Raw genomic sequence first — 18507 nt, forward strand, 5'->3', positions numbered from 1 at the left:
AAAAAAAAAAATGCCTACCTACCTACCCTATTTTTTTTCGCCTGAAAGCGGAAACAAACATATTTTTTTTCTAGGCCTAAAGTCTAATCGGAGATAAACTTTTCACAATTTCGCTTTGAGACTACAATCAGTCATTAGTAGGCAGATCATTGTAGAAAATGTGAACCAAACCTACATGAATATTTACTACAACCTAGAAATTTTTTTGATTGAATTTCGGTTAGAAACACATGGATATGGTCCACGTATTGCAGTCCTTTTTTAAAGGACAGCAACTTGTCTTCTTATTCTTGAAACATATACGACCTATCAAGATGTTCATATGCACGTAATTTAATTTTTGCAATTACAGATAACGTTATTAATCTACTTTTTTGAATGTTACAATGATTTCTAATTTCAAATATCAATCCTCTTAAGGTAAGGGAAAAATAACATTCACAATAAAATTATCAAATTATACAAATACATGTGTATATAAGGTTATAAAATACAGTATCAGTATGTCTCTTAAAGCAGTTTGAAAGCAAATAATATATACAAAACATAGCACAAGAATAGGATAATCAATGTCTATGTGCAAGAAAGAAGAACAGACAAAAGTTGTCAATATCTCTGATATTTACTGGAGTCTATATAACGAGATTCTTCATTAGAATTGGGGTGATGCAGAGATGCTCGAGCAAAGTAGGGATTTCTGTTATAGGATAAGGAGGAATTGGCATTGTACTGTTTTCCCGCCAAGGCAAGGTCTCTCCAGTTTCTGATTGGTTCACCATCATCCTGTTTGCTTTTTTGATGATTATTTCTGTTTAAAAATTATGTAAAACACATTTATAACTAAATATTTATACCAGTTTCTAAATTATTACCTTTAAAATAAAGAAAAGTCATTGAAAGCCTCTTTTTTTAAGTTTTAAAAGATAAAATTAAAGTTTAACTGAAGCAAATATATTCTGGGGATCTTTTATACTGTTCATTTCAAATAAAAGCTGTTTTTCTCAACCACAATGCGCAATGAAAACTCCAGTCAGTCCCCGTAAAATCAAAAGAAATCAATACTTACGATTTGCTACATTTTCTGGCTACCAGTCCTATGATTATCATTAATAAAACTATTCCAACAATGGAAGTGGAGACTCCAACGATCAGATGGGTTTTGTTCACTTTTATGTATTCGTTCTCTGCACTTGTAACTGGAGAGATTATTTTTGTATATGTTGTTTCGTCTTTCACAATAGTGGTAATAGATGTTGTTTTCTCTTCATTTTGTTCCGATGATCCCTTCGATGTGGATTCTTGTAATATTGTTGTTAGCATGCTTTCGATTGTTGTTTGACCACATGCTAAGTTGACAAAAGTCCAATTATTTTAATTAACATAATAGCATATGAAGTAAATAATTAAAAAAGAAACTCAAATCACATCTAATTTTTCAAAATACAAATAGAAAATAGGGACAATGTATCATAGTAAGAGACTTGCATTGGCTTTCTGTCCAGTTGTATTTATCATTCGTTGCATTGCAGTAAAGACACTCGTTGGTTGAACTAATCTGCATGGGGCTAATGCATGTACTATCAATGTAACAGAATTTCTCCTGTAAATAGTAATAAATAAGGTTTTTCCTGTTGCGAAAGTTCTTTTAAAATAACTACATATACGTACAAGTAAATGTGTGCAAAAACAACATATCTTTTCAAATAACAAGATTTACATAGTTTTATGAAACATATGGGAAAAATTAGTGGTAAGTTTTTAAAAACATTTAATTTAATAGACAGAGATGTTATAGAGTACAAGGGATTTTTATATAATTATATATCCATTAAGCCAGCCACAATAATGCTTAAAATGCACTCTACGAAGATTCACAGAGAGAGAGTGTGTGTGTGTGTAAGAGAGAGAGAGGAGAAATAATAACACGTACCTTTAAGGTGAAGTACACATTTCCTGATTCGTTGTGGTACTCCTGGCACTGAGATTGGTATATAATAACATTATACGTGTCTGTATAACGTACTCCGTCATTGGAGATGTTGAATTTGATTTCGGTTGTCCAGATGTCAGTAGTATCGTACGGAAGCGGACAGTATCCCTCAAACAGTGTCCTCTCTTGTAAATTCAATTGTCTGACCCCACTCTCTTTTGTTTGGTTAATCTTTGTCTGAGATAGAATAATGAAACATATGATATTGCTGAAAAAATAAAAGATACTCATAAAAAAAGTCACCATATAGTCATCAAGAGGACCAAATTTAGACAATCACTTAGCTTATGAGTTGGGGACCAACATAATGAAAACTCCTACCGTATCAATATCAAATTAACCTGTCTTTTCAGGTGCATTAAAAGCAGAAGATATTTAACGAATGAAAAGTTACTCCATTTATTATCTTTCATAGGTATACCACTCACGGCGACTGAATCGACGACCCTCCTACCTATATATACTGAACGAATGACTATTCAGACGTACCTGTTTCACATTAAGATAGCATATTGAGTTCATGTTTTCAAAGAAATATTTCCCTATAATTGTTGCTTCTTTACAGGTTTTAGCAGACAGATCACACAGACCAACCCCGGGAACACTTGTTATGGTAGGAGGTGCGAGTAAATCAAAGGAACAGTCGCTCCCTCCAAAACCAGTGTCACAGGTACAGTTACCTTAAAATATATTCGACGAAAGAATTAACATGATGGTCGCCAGAAAAATGATTTCTATGGAATCAAGATAAAAAAAATTTTATAATTTATTTTCTAATTTTGAAAAAAAATTAATGAAGTATATATATATTTTTTTTAATTTATTTCAATTTATTTTATTCCTTGGACTCTGAAAATTCTTATTTTTTCTCAAATATTATTATTTATTTTAATAATATAATATATTCAAGAAAGAACAGCTGACACAGATTCTTAACATCGTATGATCCAATAAATTGCATACCACCATCACACGTGCCATGTCCGGAACAATTATTGGGACATAGGTTTTGTATTGTATACGTTACTTCCGGTTCTGATTCTTGCAGTGTGGCATTCAAAAGCACAAATGTTGAACATTGCTGTAGGGCGGCTTCGACGTGAATGTGCGTTAGGTTATCATCGCCAGTCAACTGAAAAAAAGATTTAAGCATTCAATTTGTTCAATTAAATCTTCTTTTATGCAAAAAACAAACCAATAAACAAGCTTATAACGTAGTCGTTCTGACGAATGGGTTTGCTTTGTTATAAGCGTAATTCGTTGTATTCGTCCAGTTAAAAAAATTATGAAAAAGTTATGGGGAATGAAAATCATTTCGCTTTATGTGTCAATTTATATGTGTGTTCGGTATAAGTGTGTTTTACTGTACAAGTTAACTGATATTAGAAGGTAAGATTGCATTATATAACATATAAAGTTCTTGTAATAAACCTACTTTTATGTCTTCGATGCAGTTGGACAAGGTTACATTACTTAGGTCAGTCACATGTTGTTGACAGGTGTTGTATTCGGGTGAATTTTCAAAAGCCTGGAGACAAACTCTCTCCGAGTATTCAGTGGTCTGTACGTAGGAAATCGAACGTTTCTTTCTCTGAAATTGTTAAATCAATAACATCTTATCATGATATTTATATTATTGGTTTTACCTTTAAGAAATAAAATATCATTTTTAGAGTGTCATTGGGAATTGACATGAAGTCGGTCACGTGATCAAATTCTCTAACGCCCGACTTTGTTATTGAATGCAACTTAACGTATAAATACGACGTCATATGACGTCACATTCAAGACTTTCCAAATGTCTCGTGCAGTTTGCTTTCCATAAGCAGGATAGTCAGATCTTGTGACCGACTGCATGTCATCGAAAATTGAATTTCATTTTTTTGCATTGTAATATAAGGAAAGACATTGGCAAATGTAAATATAGGAGATTGTAACTATTTAATATATAATTATATTTCAATGAAAATAGTATCAAATTCAAAATCATTATTTTGGCATCTATGCAAAATGGATATATAGAGAATTTCAGGTCTTTAAAATAAGTTCAAGATATTTTAACAGGTGAATGGAATAAATTTCAGGAATTAATTGCATACTAATAAATGACCCCTTTCCATGGACATATCGGAAACATCCCGTTTTCGTCTTCTGTTCTGTACAAGATCTACGTTACATTCATACTGTTTGCCTCTGTTTGAGTTGCAGGGTGTAAACGTATTGTAGGAACACAGGGTTCTACCGTCTTCCGTGCATGCGCAGTGAGGAACTAGAATGGAGGACACTGATTGCAAACTGCTATAAACTGAGGAGTTACCACTGAAGAGATTTTCGTTGTCCGGAATCCTACAAACAAAGGCAATGTTTACAAATGTAATTTTACGTTGGGTGTCCATGCGAAATGTCACCGAACAATGGAATATTTCTAAATGTAAATATCTAAACCTACATCCATGACTTAGAGAAGTCATTAGGATAAATCTGACCGATGTCGTCTGTAATCGTACTGTTTCGCCTTCTGAAGTCGTTTTCCCTAACTCCATCAAAGTAACCACATAAACCGTCAGTATTTCCTATATCCATCGCAGAGGGAAGGATCTCCAGATCGATGTTATAATGTCCACTCCACTCCATAATATAGATGGCAAGTGACGTACCAGTGGGGAAATATATCTGAATATGCAAATATAAAATTTCCGTATAAAGTCATCGAAAGCATGTAGAAAAAGTACAGATCAATTTTAATGTTGTCTACAGAATGTGATGCAGAAGTTTTCCTTTCAGACCTATACTGTAAAATGAGTATTAAACACTGTTAAAATAACATTTTTTGACCCCCTAACCGAAGATAGGTGAAAGGGCATAGAGTATCTAGTTTTTACCCTGCCATTAAGTCTGGTTGTCCCCCAAACCACTAGCCCTGCTCATAACTTTTGAATGGGGGCTCCTAGGGTTTTTATAATTCGATTGTGTAATTAAAGTGAAAAATCATTTGTTTGACTATCAACATCTTTGACCTCTAACATTGACCTTGGTGTTACAATGTATGTCTACTTTTGCAGAAAAGTACTACACTTTAACATTGGTGAAAAATTTTGAACAGTTTAAGGCAGGGCTTTTAAATTTTATTGTTTTATTGAATGTTCTAGATCCCTTCTTCTAAAAACCAACGTTTTGATCTTGTTTTAAAAGAAAAACTTGAATCTTTGATAGCACTTTTAATTGACAAATGAAAACAAATTTTACATATTTCATGATTTTTTTTTAACTTGTATGTACATGCATCAGTGTAATCTAGATAAATAATTGATTTTTCTGACCTAGGTTGTTTTTGTGTCTTTGCTTAACGTTCTTACCTTGTAATACTTGTCGTGAATTTTCGTGACCTTTAGAACATTGTCCTCACACAACTCATAGCTGATGAAGTTATTTTCTCCACATAAATCTATGACGAAGACATCTCTCCCTGCTCTGGCTACGACTGCGCAGACGCACCAGGGACCATCGTATGAAGGGATACATAGGTGGTGTTTAGAGAGAATCTAAAATATAGTTCTAAGTGTTAAGAAATGTTTTAAATATTATTGAATCTTAAATGTAGTTTCTTTAATTGTTTTTTTTTTCAAAAAAGGTCAGGATTTTTTTTTAAAAAATTGTTTGTTTGCCCTCCCCTTACATATACCGATCGACTGATTGAAAATGCCCTGACAAAAATAAAATACTTTAGAATATATAAGTCATTTATTTTTCATTTCATACAATTTATTACTATCTAGACGCTAAAAAGTGTTCCCGACTAGAACATGTCCCCTTTAACTAGTTCTACTGACCAAATATTTTTTTATTCTGAATTGCGAAAGGGCAAGCAGACATATTAACAAAGATGTCCTCAATTGAGTACATTCCTAGAAAGTTTCTAACCATTAACGCCATTTTCTTAATCCCTTCTTCCATTTAAATCGTTATATTTTTATATATTTATCTGTCATCACTTTAGATACAATAATAAATTTAATCAAGGCTTAACAAAAAAAAATGAACAGGGCATGTCAAATTATTGAATTAATCATACGTACCCATTGAAGTTGAGGTTGATTTCGATAATTTATATATTCCCCCGGTATCTGACATTCGTATGATCTGGGGTGAGAATAAAATTGATTATATTTTCCTTCACATAAGTCATTGACAAAACTTTTTTAATTATTATATGGTGGAATAGCAAAATTAATGTTGTTGGGGAATCACGTAGTTAAAATAATCAGACTTCAAATGGTTGGCATCTATAAACTTTTAAGTTTCCGTCTACAAATATATGTGGCTTATTTAAGGAGTTATTGTCTAATTTGTTGAATTTGCCAGCGCATCAAGGATAGTTGGAAACGCGGGATAACTTGCAAAACGGACGAAATCCGTTATTTATAAACTATCCCACATTTCCAACTTTCGTTAATGCCCCTGGGGAAATTGAATAGTGATTCCTAATATTCTAATTTTATTGTGAAATAATTTTGTAAATGTTGATTGAAAAATGTTGTCTAATAGATTTAAATAACATGAGGTCTTGAATGTCAATTTCAAGTCTCCACATACATGTACTGACAAAAGAAACAAAGAAACAAAAGATGCACTTGCTATACATGCATATTTGGCCTTCTTAACTCCCGACCTTTCTTTTAGCAAAATTTACATTCCTGTTGAATTATCAAGAAATCAGCACTCCTAAACAACGTTTAAAGAGTACTCAGAAAGAAAATAGATTCAAGAAAATTCAATAATTTCGAGATGAAATAAGATTATTAATATATTTTAGTGTGAAATACTATTGCAATATATAAGATGTGATTTTATACAAACTACATGTATTTGAGAAAATATTAACTTTAAATATGTGTCTAAGCACCTTTAGGGTTGTTAAGAAACGTTTTGCCTTACTTTCCGTCAAAAGTATACATGTGAGGATCTGCTCTTACACCACACGATCTTCCTTTCCAGTTTTCATTTCCTTCTCGAACACTTATCTGTAACATAAATTCTAAACATCGTTATAATGTACCCTTTAGTTAAAGCTGGTCGCCCGCATGGCGCAGTGGTTAGAGCGTCTGTTCTAGAGTCGCGAAGTAAGAAGTTGGTGTTTCAGTCGCGGGTCCGAATTCAATTCTCGAGATGGACGTTAAACAACACAGAATCATCAGTATAGTATATGTATAATGTGTTTGTTAAACAGTTTCAAAAATGAGTAAAAATACAAAAAGGCGATACATTACAACATATATATAGTATTAGTATAAATTAGTTTTTTTTATTATTAATTTGACACATATTCCGATCACTATATAAAGAACTTTATTTTTCATTTATATATTGAAGTTTTCAATGTACTTCATTTTAGAAACTTAAATATATTAAGCGTTGCTTAGGAATAGAAAATTGTCTTAATCATTGTTCATTCTGTTCTAATTAAGTTGAAGCGTCTGCTCTAGGGTCGCGATGTCGCGGATTCGATTTAAAGTATGGGACAGTGACACCGGTCCTTCGGATGAGACCGTATTAACATAGGTCCCGAGCCGCAGTAGGTGCTGGCACGAACGACATCCCTTACTGCTCAATGGCCCTGAGTACCGAGAATAAGGCAAAATTTGCAGCTGTCTCCAAATGAATGAAAAATTCTCGAAAGGGATATATAAAAACATACAATTAATCAATCTAATTAAGCGTAATCTACATACCGAAATGTCGGGCAAAGACACATGCTCGAATATTTTACTTCCAACACCGTTAGTTCCTCCCGTCTTTAATCTTAAGGTCATCTGACTGTTGATGACGTAACCATCCGTGTCTTGGCTATAAACCGGAAATGAAATATTCTGCGTCCATTCCCCGTTTTCATACTTGTGTTTTTCATTGTAGTTAAAGCTTTTAACTTTAACCTCGCACTGATTGGACGAGCCCCCGCCACCACATGTAGAGGAATCGTCTGTTTTAAAGGTCATATGAATGTTCAGGTCGCTAACTGGTTGAGGAATACCATTGATAAAAAGCGATTCTGAGGCAAATGGTATCGTCATTTCTAATTGGACATTCTTTGATCCTTTCCTTTCTAATTCAATTTGTGGATTCAGTATCTTCAGTCATTTTTCAGGATAAATATCCATAAACATTGTACATTGCGAAGAATACTGAGATTTCTTTTAAATTAAAATGAAAGCAATTTTTTTTATGTTTTAGCATACATCTTCATTACTATCTTAAAATTTATACATGTAAACGTTAAGCTTAAATATTTCATATATTACCTTAATTCCAGCAAAAAATGGATTTCCAACTTTGTAAATACAGGAAATGCTTTCTTCTTTTCGTTTTGCACCAACTTTACACCATACCTTACACAGAAAACAAAAAAGGAAATGGTATTTGGCATATCTAAATTGATCAATAACTGAATAAAAACTTGCCTTTTTGACATAAAAATTATTTGCAGTAGGGTTTACCTCCCTTAAATTGACAAAAGCCTTAGAAAATTAAAAAAATTTAATAATATAATTTCTGTTTGCTACGTCCTCCTTTAAAAATGTTTTTTTTATTTTCTCTCTGCAAATCATGCCTTCTCGATGATATTTTAATATGCTTTTTATGTGAACAAAAATGTTTTCATGATGAAAAGTACTTACTTCAGACCCAATCTTTTTCCCAATTTTCAAAATATCATAGGCTGTTATTACTGTTGTATAATTACTGGATTTGTCAACTGTTTGATTGACAACTTCCTGTCCATCAATATACCATATGACGTCATATAATAAATCTTCATCTGATTTTAAACTGAAGTTGCAGAGAAATGTCACAGCGGGGTCATATCTGATAATGTTATTAAATTTTTCTCTCTTCCATGTCATGTTATGGTATGAAACAGATACATCAGATGGCGCCCAATCAATACCTGTTTTGAAGAAATTTATACAAAAGGAGTCACTGAAAAAGCAAAACTACATAATTGTTACCACTTTAAATTTGTGCTAAATTATCAATGTACAGTTTAACCTGTATATTCATGACACCATTGGTTCCAAAAAGATGTGTTTGATATGATTCTGGAATAAACAGCTTTTAAAACAATTGAATTGATCAAAATTGAATATATTCAATAAATTTATTGACAAAATACTGCATAACACAACATCCGGTTAAGACAAGTGTCACTGTATCTATGTAAAAAAAGAACTTTATACTCACAATAATCCGTGTCGACTAAAAGTGTAAACAAGAAATTATATAAATTTAATAAGATCAAATATTCATTATAAAGACAGAAAAAATAACAATTCCGAGTTATAAACACTGTAAAAAAGTGCTTTTTACAAGCAACTGCAAACCTTTATCACAAGTATCATTTATCCATCCTTGGGCACATCCTCCCAGACAAGTTCCATTAAATCTGTCGCAAAGATACGGTGTTATACAGTGACTGCTACATCTCTGTGAACAATCACGTCCATACCAACTGATATTGCAAGCTAAAATAAATTTACAATATTAATTTCATCAATACCTCTTCACATTACGTCAACTAGGTTGCGACACAGAAATCGTCTTTGGAATACTTTAAAAGATTAGATCTTGTTTAAATAAATTTAAGGAATAACTGTCTAATATTTTGATTTCATGATGGTATCAATCGCGTGACTTGCGTGATAATTTGCATAAAACGTCAAAAGCGTTTATTCATACAATTATCATGCAATTCAATCGATTGATCATCGTCATGAAATAAAAAAAAATCTGACAGTTATTCCTTGTATTAATGTGCTCTTGATTGGACGCTAATGCACGTGCAACAGGCCCGCTTCTGTCTCTATCGGTTCACGTCCCGTCCCACAGGTAATTTTTTTAACAGTGCCTGTCGATGAACCAGTACTTTGATGGAGAAATAAAGTACATTAACTATATGTAATTTTATCTCGGACAAAGACATTGGAAATGTAAATATATATACATCAACATTTGCTATAATGTAGATTAATTTTTGTCTCATCTGCATCAACCGTCAAGATCATAGGTCAAATATTGTAATAAGAACCTATCACTAGTAACGAATATTGAAAAAAATTGGAAAACCTTCAAAGTTACGGATAAAACTAAAATTTTCGACAAGTCAAATTTAAGGTGAAGGTCAATCATCAAATCCAATCTTTCTGAAAAGTGTAGCCACAGGAAATGTTAATGATAAACACAATAGCCAAATTGTTCTCTCATTAAAAGGCACGTTCTTAAACAGACCAACCTTGATTGCAGTTTGTTGATGTCCAGCCTGTAGTACAACCGAGTGAACAGTTCCCAGTCACGTGATCACAAGCATCATCAAAGCAATGTCCACAACTATACATACAGCTTGCACCATATGTATTATTCGAACACTCTATAAAAGTTTTTGTCAAAAGTGAAGATTCTGATATTTTACTTAAGCTCTCAAAACTTCTTTTGAAATCAAAATCAAAATGTGAGATTGAGTACGTCCTGCTTACCTTCTGTGCAATTTTCACCAGTATACCCATCTTTGCATAAACAAGATCCATTGAGAGGGTTACACTGATCACAGTTTTCTGCGCAGGGTCTACATGGACTACCATACTGATTTTTAGGGCATCCTATTGCAAGAACATAATATAAATATGAAAATTACTGACCTTACTCGATTAATTTATTTATGGTTTGACCTTCGCTATCGAGATTAAGAAATATTGTATGCATGAGATTGAGCGCTCAACTGAATTGAAAAACAATTGAATTAATTTTTTTTCTGTATCTCTAAAATATTTAAGTCGCCTGAATTGTGCAGTGGTACGAGGGTCTGCTCTAGAGTCACGGAGAAGTTGATCCGTACGTCGCGGGTTCGAATCCCACTGTGGTTCGTGGAGATCGGTTCTTCGGATGAGGCCGTATTAAGATTTCTCACTACTTAGTGCCAAAATTTGCAGATCTCAAGAAGCCCATACTTGCTTCTCCATAAGAGTGAATAATTCTGAAGAATGACGTTAAACAACAAACCAGAAGTCTCTGTCGAGACTGAAGCTCTACTGGTTTGTACTTATAGCAAAGGAAGAGGAAAGTACTTAAGCAGTTGGGAATTGAAACTTTACACTAGCAAAAAAGAGAATAATGATCCTTGAATAAGTTTCTCTATGTTCTTAGTGTAGTCTACTTGCATGCCACATTATATTATAATCAGACTAAAACTGTATTTGAAGTAGCATTTTGAGAGTAACAGAAATTGCTATCTTTATTAACCAAGGTAATAATGTTCATTGAAGTCAAAAACGGATATAAAGAATGATGTACCTTAGTGTAGTCTACTTGTGTGCCAAGTTATATTGAAATCAGACCAAAACTGTAGGAGGAGTAGCATTTTGAAAGAATTTCACAGAAATTTCTATTTTTAGTAACAACGCCAACACCATTCGTCGAAATCAAAAACCAATACACAGAATTATGTATCTTAGTGTAGTCTACTTGTGTGCCAAGTTATATTGAAATCAGATCAAAACTGTAGGAGGAGTAGCATTTTGAAAGAATTTCATAGAAATTTCTATTGTTAGTAACAACGCCAACACCGTTTGTCGAAATCAAAAACCGATATACAGAATTATGTATCTTAGTGTAGTCTACTTGCATGCCAAGTTATATTGAAATCAGACCAAAACTGTAGGAGGAGTAGCATTTTGAAAGAATTTCATAGAAATTTCTATTTTTAGTAACAACGCCAACACCGTTTGTCGAAATCAAAAACCGATACACAGAATTATGTATCTTAGTGTAGTCTACTTGTATGCCAAGTAATATTGAAATCAGACCAAAACTGTAGGAGGAGTACCATTTTGAAAAAATTTCACAGAAATTTCTATTTTTAGTAACCATGGCAACAACATTCATCAAAATCAAAAACCGATACATAGAATTATGTATCTTAGTGTAGTCTACTTGTGTGCCAAGTTATATTGAAATCAGACCAAAACTGTAGGAGGAGTAGCATTTTGAAAGAATTTCACAGAAATTTCTATTTTTAGTAACAACGCCAACACCGTTCGTCAAAATCAAAATCCGATACACAGAATTATGTATCTTAGTGTAGTCTACTTATATGCTAAGTTATATTGAAATCAGATCAAAACTGTAGGAGGAGTAGCATTTTGAAAGAATTTCACAGAAATTTCTATTTTTAGTAACAACACCAACACCGTTTGTCGAAATCAAAAACCGATAAACAGAATTATGTATCTAAGTGTAGTCTACTTGTGTGCCAAGTTATATTGAAATCAGACCAAAACTGTAGGAGGAGTAGCATTTTGAAAGAATTTCACAGAAATTTCTATTTTTAGTAACAACGCCAACACCGTTCGTCGAAATCAAAAACCGATACACAGAATTGTGTATCTTAGTGTAGTCTACTTGTGTGCCAAGTTATATTGAAATCAGATCAAAACTGTAGGAGGAGCATTTTGAAAGAATTTCACAGAAATTTCTATTTTTAGTAACAACGCCAACACCGTTCGTCGAAATTAAAATCCGATACACAGAATTATGTATCTTAGTGTAGTCTACTTATATGCCAAGTTATATTGAAATCAGATCAAAACTGTAGGAGGAGTAGCATTTTGAATAATTGTTTACAGACAGACAGACAGACGGACGGACGCCGGACGCATTACTATCGCATAAGCTCTTCTGGTCTCTGACCAGTAGAGCTAACAAAAACAATGAAGTATAATTTCGTTGTTCGAGTTAATAATAAGGGTTAATAATATATTGTCTTACTCTCGTTTATAGTTGCGTCTCCATAAGAGTGAAAAATTCTGAAGAATGGCGTTAAACAACAAACAAAAACCAGAGGTGTCTGTCGAGACTGTAGCTCTACTGGTTTGTACTTATAACACAGGATGCGAAAAGAAACCATTGCCATCAGACCAAAACTAAAGAAGGAGTAGCGTTTTAAAGGAATTTCACGGATATTTCTATTTGTATTAACAATGGCAACACTGTTCATCGAAATCGAAAACAGATGCACTATTTTATGTATCTTAGTGTAGTCTACTTGTGTGCCAAGTTATAATGAAATCAGACCAAAATTGTAGTAGGAGAAGCGTTTTAAAGGAATTTCACAGAAAATTTTATTTTTAGTAACCATGGCAACACCGTTATTCGATATCAAAAACCGATGCACTATGTTATGTATCTTAGTGTAGTCTACTTGTGTGCCAAGTTATATTAAAATCAGCCCAACACTGTAGGAGGAGTAGCGTTTTGAAAGAATTTCACAGTAATTTCTATTTTTAGTAGGGATGGGTATCGCCAAAAATTTCGTATCGCGATATATCACGATTTTTTCCCACAATATCACGATGATATCATGATATTTTTAAAAGCAGTTTTTACAATGATTTTATATGAAAAGTCATTATTTTTCTAAAAAATATGCTAGACAAACAAAATTTCACATTTTTGAAATTTTTATGTAAATAAAACTAATCATACTCGAATGGTAAGATGTCATTCTTTTCACCTTTTACAGCATTTTTTATACTTTCTGTAATTGTAATTTGAAAGATTAAACAAATAAATGAAAAATTTCTGGACTTTATAATATGTACCTAAAGACCGGTATTTAGGTCTCCGTATCACGATACGTATCACGCAACAAAAAATCGTGATATACCGGTATACCGATAAAATCGCACATCCCTAATTTTTAGTAACAACGCCAACACCGTTCGTCGAAATTAAAATCCGATACACAGAATTATGTATCTTAATGTAGTCTACTTATATGCCAAGTTATATTGAAATCAGATCAAAACTGTTGCGTCTCAATAAGAGTGAAAAATCCTGAAGAATGGCGTTAAACAACAAACAAAAACAATGTAGTATAATTCCGTTGTTCGAGTAAATAATAAGGGTTAATAATATATCGTCTTACTCTCGTTTTTACTTCTACTGGTCAGAGACCAGAAGAGCTTATGCGATAGTAATGCGTCCGTCGTCCGTCTGTCTGTCTGTCTGTCTGTCCGACTGTAAACAAATTTTAAACGTTTAGAAGATCTAACTCTGACTCAGAAGAGCAAAGTACTGTAGGCGGATCATTTGAGTAGTATAAATTCTTACGGTTAAACAAACTTGAAGAGTAAATATATTCAACAGGTGTTTGGAATATAGTTTTTAAAACTGTAGGTCTAGGAAAGCTAGTGCTGAGAGATTCAGACCAGGTGGGCTCTGTAATAAACAGGTAACAGATAAAAAAAAAAAAAGAAAAGTTAAAATCGTGCTGTTGATTAGTATTGATAATCAAATCCACTAAGCTAAATACAAATAAGAAACTAAAGAAAAATGATATATATCTTTATTCATGGTCGAACCCAAGAATAAAGCCGCTTACAGCAATAAAAATTGCTTGTAAATTGAAGGGCTCTTACCGTTAATTTCTACCTCACAGATGGACAGTGAAGGAATGAACGTTTCTGTGACGTTATCAAGAGAAAAACTGAACCACATATAAATGTAGCGATTTTGTACTGGAAAGGGAATTTTAATAACACTTGAGGTAGAGGCTGGTATCTCTTCGATTCCTGAATACTGGTAGTGTGGTGTGTAATAGTTGAACTTGATTGTTGCATATCCTGTCATGATGAAGGGAAAAAAAATTAAAAACAAGGTCATCTTTACAAAACGTTTTGTTTGTCCCCTCTCTTTACGGACTGCTTAAAACTGATGTGTCTCAAAACTTTTTTTAACCCCAAAAACTATATGTTACTTTTTATTCCTTGATTTCTGTTCTGGTCAAATATTCGCAAGTTGTCCGTAAAGTTCACCGACAAGGTAAATTTTAAATAAAATCTATTTTAAATAAAATCTGTTTCATTGACATGTAATATTAACATATTTATTACCCTTTTCTAAATGTGATTTACAAAATATAAAATTATGTTCAATTAAAATTGTATAATTACAATTATGGCATCATTATTTAACTTGCGATGGTGACCCGGAACACCGCAAAATATTCGTAAATATTGTAATTGTTAAGAGAGATAACTTTCTGAAGACATTTCACCACAAAATTCAAGATATTATCATGAAAGTTTTACAGATTGCATTCACAAAGACAATTTTATAGTTAACTTAATCGAATCTGTTCTATCAAACTAATGTTGATTTCTAGATTCTATTGCAATACTTTTCATAAATTTTTTATTAGTTTACCTATAACATTTATACTTAGTTCCTTTAAACGGTTTATATTGAGATATTTCTATCTATTAACGTATAAGTCATTTAATTGTTACAGAAATTTCAGGGGCAGTATTGTTTATAAATATTTAATTAATATTTTGTTTCACTAAAAAAATTCAAGGGCGGTAATGGAAAGATAAACACAGAAAACAATTTAATATTCTGATTTAAAAAGCAACGCTTCAGTAATGAGAATAGGATAACTATGAGAGTAAATATTATCTTCATATATACGTACCTCATATTTCTAATTTTATTGTGAGATAAAAAATAATTCATTTTTCTATGTACCATTTCATATTTTTCTTCACATCATGATTTGACATATTATTCATTTCTTAAAAAGTAAGCAAAGCTGCATACTTCAAACTACTTTCTATTTGATTCTAATGCATTTTTGATAGATGAAAATAAATGTTAGGAATTTTAAAAAATGTAAAACTTGGAGCAGAGGGATAATTCACCTTAAGGGCAAAAAATCCAAACTTCCCTACCGACACAATATGTTGAAAGAGGGCAAACAAACATTATTTTAACCCCCTTCCCCGCAGTCACGCATTTTAACGCATATACGATTTCCCATTTCTAACGCAAAATCACGTATATACCGTTTCCCGCAATCACGCATTTTCACGCACTTTAAAAAGTTCATTTAATCCTTACTTTAATGACTATTTCCTTCTATTTTATGCTTGCAAAAATCTCATCAAATAAGAAAAGTTATTTTTGTATTCAAATATAGCATCATAATATAATTTACGCTAAACTTTAGAGAAACTTGTACCACGCTAAAAGGTGCTTGCGGGGAAATGGTAAATTTCTGTTTCCATGACGTGAACATTCAGTGTATGTTGCGTAACAGTACAGTAAGTTGTAAAGTGTTAAACATAGCATAAGATGCCCAAGAATGACGCTCCGTTTTTTTATTTCCTGCTTACATGGAATCTCGTGATCATTGAGGAACATTGTCATACCTTTATTGATAAAGTAAAACTGTATATCTTTCAAATTGTAAATATTCTGTAGAGGAATGTGAAAGCTATATGAAAATATTTTCAATAGAGAGAAGTCAAGACAGCTAGGCTCCTTGTTGGATCCATCGAGCAAACGATAGGAAGGTAAATAGTAGGTGTGATGATCCTCGTGGTAAGTTAGAGTTGAATATGATTGTAGAGCCACATTTTCAGTATCTGCGAAGAAACATTATACCTTCATCTGTGTGAAAGAAATAGAATTGTGTAGATTTCATTTATACACATATTCCTTAATACGCACTTTGATTTTACCGTATACTGTATACTCGACTATAAGTCGGTTGTATTTAGAAGTTATTTTTTGGAATTTTCAATTAGCCCGCTTATATATTTGCCATAATTTTTTCAAGTTTATGTAAAAAGTTTTAGAAAATTGCCCACTTAAAATAAAACTAGTAATTTGAATAACAGATTTACTTTTTGCATATTCTTAGAATAAAGGTATAATAAAATGAAAAAAAAGACTTTGATGATTTCTGGTCTTGTAGAGTAGGCTTTCCCCCCTAAAATCTTTCCCCCGGGAAAACTGGCTCTAGAGCAGGATTTCTCCTACGGAAATCCCACACCAGAGTCAATTTTCCGGGGGGAAATCCTACTCTGTGTAGTAGTTATAGAGTGCGATTTCCCCCAGAGCCAGTTAACCCCCTCCCTTCCAATAAATAATAATTGCTGTACTTATGTTTTGAAGGGGATGGGATGGCGCATTGTTACAAGTGTCCCTTCTTCAAAATGGTGACCAGATGTCTTGAACATACGTATACGAAGAATGGAAATAAAAATTTCTAAATCTCATTTTCTCAGCAACTGTCAAACCATTTTTAGATTTTAAAAAAAGCGATGAATCCAGGGGGAATATAGGTCTACTCTTCGTCTGTCTGTTTAGCTGTCCCTCTGTCTGTCCCAAATGGTTTTTCGCACTTTTTTCTAAATATTTGAAGATATTGAGCTAGTTTTGGTTTTGAGTGTATCTTAGTGAGTTAAAGTTCGAGTTTGGATTTTATTTCGATTAAATTTTTTTTTCATTTTTTCATGGAATTACGACAACAACGGTCATGTGGAGCGCCAGAATGTCATGCACGTTTCGGGAGATAATATAAGAAAGCGATAAAAATACAAGTAAAGTTCATTTGTTTGTGGGATTCAGCAGGAAATCTAGTATGATATAAGCGACTGGATTAATCTCGCTTTCGGTGTTTCTTGATGTACAAACACTTTCTGAACACTTCACAGCACCACAAAACGACAGAGAAAACTGGAAACATAGGAAGAAAAAAAAACCAAGATAAACAAGACGCAAAACAAAGTATCAAATTGTTGTATAAATTACTATGGGTAGCCTATTTGAGACATATTTTTTTTAAAGTCGGTATAGACCAATAAGTACATTTATTTATTGGAATAATTAAAAAAAAATATAAAGACCTTATTCGACCTTACTCGATGATAATCGACGGGAAAAATTATAAAATACGAGGGGTTATCAAAAAGTTCGTGGACTGAGGCTATAAAATTAGTACTATGTAGTCTGTGCTTTCAAAATTTGTATGGAACATTAAACAACAAAAAATAAAGAAATTTTGAAAATTTTAGCTCGATACCTTTGTTTTTTGCAAAATTATTATAAAATAAAAACGACATTATATGATCACCCGGCGCTGTCGCTGTTTAGTTTTATGACGTCCGACAACGTCTTTCGTTTTCAATGTCCGCTTCTTCTACTTCAGATACCTATTTTGATGAGATTCCCTGGAGCTGAGTAAGGACTTAAATTCGCCTTGTTTATATGACTTTACAAAGACATGAACAGTGGCTTTCAAAGAATATAATATTCCAAATGGATTTATACATTGAGAGTGATCCTAGCTTGATTGTGCCAGCATATTTCGCTTTTGGGAGTTCAATATCTACAACACATGCTCAATGTCATTTTTTGGCGTGATTGATTTTTCACACCTTGACTACAAATTGACATTAACTGTGCATCCCTTTTCTCTCTGAATCTATTTTGACATTAAAAGACAAGTACTCCGGATGCATATTATTTCTCCGTAGCCAGTTTAAACATTTCTTAGGTTTATACCAGTTTTTCAAGTGCCAAATTTTATAGAATGTGGGAAAAGGAAAACCCTCCCCCTTTTGGCGTCATTTCCCAGGCCTTATTTGTTTGGACGCGCCATGTAAAATTTACAATAAAATTTTATAGAA

At 32.8% G+C, this 18507-nt stretch overlaps 1 protein-coding gene across 1 annotated transcript; it reads right to left on the reverse strand.

Moving 5' to 3' along the window:
* Window positions 1–257: 257 nt before the first annotated feature.
* Window positions 258–14607, reverse strand: LOC134242118 (von Willebrand factor D and EGF domain-containing protein-like). Its single transcript, XM_062724151.1, has 20 exons — window positions 14452–14607; window positions 10513–10635; window positions 10272–10406; window positions 9364–9504; window positions 9224–9238; window positions 8662–8930; window positions 8287–8373; window positions 7720–8115; window positions 6926–7011; window positions 6067–6130; window positions 5347–5532; window positions 4440–4663; window positions 4090–4336; window positions 3426–3581; window positions 2954–3122; window positions 2480–2670; window positions 1931–2167; window positions 1486–1600; window positions 1067–1346; window positions 258–808 (listed from the first exon to the last, which is right to left on the reverse strand). Exons 1-20 carry the CDS (start codon window positions 14528–14530, stop codon window positions 607–609), a joined length of 3402 nt encoding a protein of 1133 aa, XP_062580135.1. The 5' UTR covers window positions 14531–14607; the 3' UTR covers window positions 258–606.
* Between the last annotated feature and the right edge of the window lie 3900 nt (window positions 14608–18507).

This window comes from Saccostrea cucullata, unplaced genomic scaffold, assembly GCF_032062105.1.
Source record: "Saccostrea cucullata isolate Sc308-1 unplaced genomic scaffold, CSIRO_AGI_Scuc_v1 ctg269, whole genome shotgun sequence".
Taxonomy (NCBI): domain Eukaryota; kingdom Metazoa; phylum Mollusca; class Bivalvia; order Ostreida; family Ostreidae; genus Saccostrea; species Saccostrea cuccullata.